The sequence below is a fragment of the Scomber scombrus genome, chromosome 23, assembly GCF_963691925.1.
Source record: "Scomber scombrus chromosome 23, fScoSco1.1, whole genome shotgun sequence".
Lineage (NCBI taxonomy): Eukaryota > Metazoa > Chordata > Actinopteri > Scombriformes > Scombridae > Scomber > Scomber scombrus.
In genome coordinates, this window is record NC_084992.1 from 4790494 (window position 1) to 4796382 (window position 5889).

Genomic DNA, 5889 nt, shown 5'->3' on the forward strand with positions numbered 1-5889 from the left:
GTTAATAGTTTTAATAAGATAGTAGTTATAAGGGATTTCAGGGAAGTTCTTGTCATTTTCAGTTTACATAAAATAACATTAAATCATTACTGCTATGTTATATTTTCATGTCTTAGGTAAAATAGGACATGATATTGTGTGATAGGAGATGTTTAGTGGTGTAAAAGCAGAAAAATACAATCTCTCTGCTCTCTGAAACATGAATCAAGGTTTAATCACATTTATTGATCAGTCAGATCCACTATTGATGCTTTCTGAGCACATCTGGGGTTCAACATTTGGTATAAAGACACTTTTTATGATGTCATTCTTAAATTAAAGCTATGAGAAGTGTTTAGTTTGGTCTCACACACACACACACACATTATTAATACATGTGTAATACATAGAAATATCAGTGTGCTTTAATGTCATTTAAAGCAGTTCACTTGGTAAGAATGTGTGCGTGTCAAAGAGAGGGGAGGATCCACATCACAAAAACCAGACAACCCCCCCCTTCATCTCACACGCAAACACAGAGAGAGAGAGAGAGAGAGAGACGGGGAAATACCCACACAGTGTTTGAGGAAGAGATATTCACTCCTTCCTGATTTATTAATGAAAGCAGGCAGAGACGGAGGGGAAGATCTAGAGCAAGGAGCGAGGAGGATATATGAGGGGAGGGGGGGGGGGGGTCAGACTGGTGAGACAAATGAGAGATGAAGCTATTGAGGCGGCGGCGGCTGGCTGAGGATGAGGATTGTGATGATTGAGTGTGTATGTATTATTAAACAGCCCGAGTGTGTTAGGTTATTTACAACAGCTGGAGGAAGGGGGTCGATACTGAATCACACACATGCACACACACATGCACACACACACACACATGCATGCACGCACCCTCAAGGAAGCTCAATCACACTTTTAACACAAGCCGGTGCAATCTGAGGTGGTTTACGTAATTGAATGTCAGGAGCTATTAGAGAGAGAGAGAGACGTAAAGAGGACAAACTAGTCACTTTTTATTAAAGTTGGCATGTGTGGTTGATCTGGACAAACAAATTAAGGAGCGCACACACTGACACACATTTTGTGCCTTTTAAGGTGTGTAAATTAGCTTCAAAGTTGATACCGTAGACAGGTGTTATCAGTTTTAATTACAAAATAAATTTTGATGATTACAAAGAAGATTTCATCTGAAGTCAGACCTTTAAGATTTGACTTCATTCCTCATTTTTTAATATTTAACATGTAACTGAATACATATATTGCTGTTTTTAATTCTTTGAAATCAATATTCTTTATTATATTTAGTAAATAAATCATGACGTGGGCTTATTAGGAGCACACATGGGCTTAAATGGAGTCACAGTACCAATTAAACCCACTTTATTCATCAAATATCTTTATTTTATATTCCAACATCTACATGAACTAATGAATACATTTTCAAATGAGAGATAAATGTTGCTTTATAAGAAATGATCTCCCTTATAAATCATGTCAGTATCCATGAAAAACAGCTGGATTTAGATTTTGGTGCTTAATGGGAACATTTACCCTAACAGCTGGACTTAGGTCTTAGGAAGGAAGGAAGGAAGGAAGGGTGGAAGGTAGGAAGGAAGGACAGAAGGAAGGAAGGACAGGAGGAAGGTAGCAAGTAAGGTAGGAAGGAAGGACAGAAAGAAGGTAGGAAGGAAGGAAGGACAGAAGGAAGGAAGGAATGAAGGACAGAAGGAAGGAAGGAAGGAAGGTAAGAAGAAAGGAAGGACGGAAGGAAGGAAGAACAGAAGGAAGGAAGGATGGTAAGAAGAAAGGAGGGAAGGAAGGAAGGACAGATGGAGGGAACATTTACCCTAACAGCTGAAAACATTGGTTAGAGTTTATGTTAGTTACATTACTTTGATGAAGTCATCGAAATAGTTACATTACTTATTACATTTTAAATAGAGTAACTAGTAATCTGTAACCTATTACATTTCTAAAGTAACCTTCCCAACCCTGATTATTAACATATCTTTTATTATTAAGATCCAGTGTCGAACACACACACACACACTTTGGCAGTCACTTCATGTGTTTTTGTTGTCTCTCTGCTTCGTTCCTGCCGTCCCCGGAAATATTAATTGTGCCAGCGATTATATTAGAAGCGTGGGAGAGAGTGTGAGACTGGCACGTTTCCAGAGCGCTGACCTGAGAACACGCACACACACACACACACACACACACACCATCCCACATGTGCGCTCTTTCACGTGCACACATCCCTCAACCCAAGAAGTCACACACATCCTTTTACTTCTGAAGCACGCAGACACACACACGTGCCGCATGCACCAACTTGCAGGCATGAGCACACACACACACATACACACACACACACACACTTGCACGCTTCCTCGCACAAAATCGAGGCCCAAAAATAACAAGCGTGTCCCACATAGGGAGTTCACTCCAAACTCAGAAGAGCCGAGCAGTTTCCTCTCACGTGTTTCGTCTCTTTCTGTCGGTAACTCTCACTCACTCTCATCCGACTCCTCTTCCTCTTTTTCATCTTTCTCTCTCTCTCTCTCTCTCTCTCTCTCTCACTCTCTCATTCTGTCCATCATGAGACTTTACCTCAAAGAGGGAACAGCTAAATAAATAACAGTGCAGTTACAGTTCATGTTGAGTCTATTCATCTTTTTATGTTTTGCAACCTGGTGACCAAAAAGTCGCATTTTTCAATCCCGCTGTTGCACATTTCAACCTAAAAATTGCACACTTAAACCCCAAAGTTGCACATTACACTAGGAATTTGTAGCGTATTAAAAGGTTTCCCAGTTAAACCATAAAAAGTAAACTCTTCAAATCAGAAGTTATGCATTTCAACCCCAAAAAATGCACACTTTGTTCCAAAAACTGCTATATTTAACCTATAAGTTGCACATTTCAACCTAAAAAATTACACATTACACTAAATTTTTGTAGTGTATCAAAGAATTTCCCATTTTATCCGTAAGAATTGCATACTTCAAATCAGAGGTTGGGCATTTTAACCTAAAATAAATGCACATTCAAACCCAAAAGTCCCCCCCCCCCCATCAAAAGGTTGCTGCACACCTTATCCACAAAATTGCACACTTAAAATCAACAGTTGCACATTTCAACCTTAAAAAAATATTTTATTGACATTTCTTGGAACATTTTTAACGTCCAGCTCTTGCGTGCATTGGTCTCAATCAACAGCATTTTTTAAAGCCGGTTATTAAATAGTCGTGAGATGTGAGTCCTTTGGTGAAGATTTGGCTTCACTGTGTTAAATGCATAAAACTTGTAAAACAATCTGCTTGATGTTGGACTCTGATTATCAGCCTGGTCTTAAATAAAGCATTTAAGCTTTTATTTTGTAGAGTTTGGGTTCTGATAAAAGTGTCTCACAGGCTCATAAAACTAAAACAATGAGATGAAAGAAACTAAAAAGCTTTTAATCATTCTGTTAATAACGAGCGATCCTTTTTTATACCAAACAGAACCACATGTGTGTGATTAACGCCGGTTTTAAACTTTTACTTTGAAATCTGAAGCAGGAAGTCGCCTGGGTCTCCTCGTTCTGTGACACACATACAACATCTATATGTGGCTCTTCCCGTGTGGGCTCATGTTTTTCTAGCTTGCACTCGCTATCATCGTTGTTTTACTGTCTCATTTTCTCTCTTTATCGTCTTTCATCCTCGCCTTTTGTCTCAGTCTCTCTCTTTCTCTCTGTCCCTCGTTCCTTCTTTCTCTCAGGCCACAGTTGCAACTCGTTAGCGCCCGTTTAGAAAACTTCTTTCCGGCTCATTTGGCTCTTGGCTCGTCCGCGTTGACGTTAAGCAGCGTGATGATGAGCGACTGCGAACACACGACACCTCTGTCTCCGTCGGGACTCGCAGCTGAGCACTGGGGGCCCAATTTATATTTCTCTCTCTCTCTCTTTGCTTTCTTCTTTCTTTCTTTCTGACCTGTCAAGCATGGATGTATTATTATTATTATTATTGTAACAGCTTGAGACACAGTTTTGGTGACGTCCTCCCGGGTCAAATTGACCCCGTCTGTTTTGACTGTTCCTTCTTTCCTCCCTTTCTTCTGTCTGTCCTTCCTCCCTCCCTCCTTCTCTCTTTCTTTCCTCCCTTCCTTCTTTCCTTCCTCCATCCCCCTTTCTTCGTTCCTTTCCTCCCTCCCTTCCTTCTTTCCTCTGTCCTTAGTTCCTTCCATCCTCCCTTCCTCTTTTCTTTTCTCCCTCCCTCCCACCCTCCTTCCTCCCTTCTTTCCTTTCTTCCCTCCTTTCCATCCGTTTTCCTTCCTCCCTCCTTGCCTTCATTCTTCCTCCCTTCCTTCCTCCTTTCTTTCCTTCCTTCCTCCCTCCTTTCCTTCCTTTTTCCTTCCTTCCTTCCTCCCTCCTTTCCTTCCTTCTTCCTTCCTCCCTCCCTCCTTTCCTCCATTCTTCCTTTCCTTCCTCCTTTCCTCCCTTCCTTCCTTCCTCCTCTTTTTCCTTCTTCCTCCCTTCCTTCCTTGACTCGAGGACAACAGGAGGGTTAACTTCACCATTCTACCAGTGAAGTAAAAAACCCTAACCTTTCTTTCTTTTCTTTCTTTTCATTGTTTCCTGAAGGTTTGAACCACCAGCATGCCGTTGGTGAAGAGGAACATCGAGCCCAGGCACCTGTGCCGCGGGGCGCTGCCGGATGGGGTGACCAGCGAGTTGGAGTGCGTCACTAACAGCACACTGGCCGCCATCATCAAGCAGCTGGGCAGTCTCAGTGAGTATACTGAGCTTCAAGAAGAACAGTCAATGTGTATCTTGAAGGGATTTTGGGCTCCGTTAAAAGGTGTCACATTGGGCTCCACCACCAACCAATCATGTGCAACTGCTGTAACCACACCTCTACTTGTGAGGGCTTGCAATGATTTTGTGGTTCAATACTTGATAGAAAACTGACACCCTTTGTGCTTTAGACTGTCTTTTACAGTCTAGATGTAATCTTAATGTTATATTTCTTACCACAGATTCAAACAGGAAAAACACACACAGAAACATCGTGGAGCTTTTTAGACACGTTTGGAAAAAGAAAAGAAAGGCAAACATTGAACCTAGAGGTGTGACGATAGACGATATTGGGTTCATAGAAAACTTCAATGATGAAATATATGACTGAAAAATGCTAAACAATTCAGGTGCATTTTAAATGTTTTAACTAATCATCTTTTAATAAATGTCACTTCAGTTCTACTTAAGTATGAATTATCATATACAACATGCAAGCACTGTAAAAGGTTTCCCCTCCTCCACAAACTATATAGATAGATATTTTATAGATAGAAGAATAGAAACAATTCTAATATATAAATAGAGAAATAAAAGTAAATCCTATATCACACACATACACAAGTACTGTAGAACAACATATTTATAAATCGTGTTTTAATTTGGTAGTGTGACTGATTTTACTTTTTGCATCATTAGGCTTCCATAGCTGCTCCTCCTGCCTCAGGAGATCCTCTCAGCAGTAAGAAGCTGTTAATTGACGAACTATAAGGAGGAGGGCGCTCCGTGCAACAAGGTTAATCACCCACATGGTGACTTTATGGAAAGAAGACGTGACGTGCAATTGAGCGATAGTAAAGTGATTGTTTTTGGGTTGTTTTTTTTTGCGCATTCTGAATACCGCTTCATGAGACAGCGTTCCCCTCAGCGAGATATATTGCCACATTTTAATCTCGTCAAACCCTTACGTGTGACTGCTACACTTATAAATACAGCTGGGTAAAAAAAGGACTGTGATAAGAACTATCTGGATTTTTAAAGGCTGAAGAAGTGAATTCAGACATTTTCTTCTAAACACATTAAATAGGTCATAAATGTATTTATAAAAAAGTTGTAAAAAGCAT

The 5889-nt window shown here is 40.4% G+C and overlaps 1 protein-coding gene across 1 annotated transcript in view; it reads left to right on the forward strand.

Moving 5' to 3' along the window:
• The first annotated feature begins 4627 nt into the window (after nt 1-4627).
• The window catches only part of zgc:109889 (uncharacterized protein LOC553542 homolog), a 28965-nt gene continuing 27703 nt past the window's right edge, over nt 4628-5889 (forward strand). The window contains exon 1 of the mRNA XM_062444964.1: nt 4628-4760. Coding sequence (XP_062300948.1) covers nt 4628-4760 — 133 coding nt within the window. The remainder of the gene's footprint in view (nt 4761-5889) is intronic.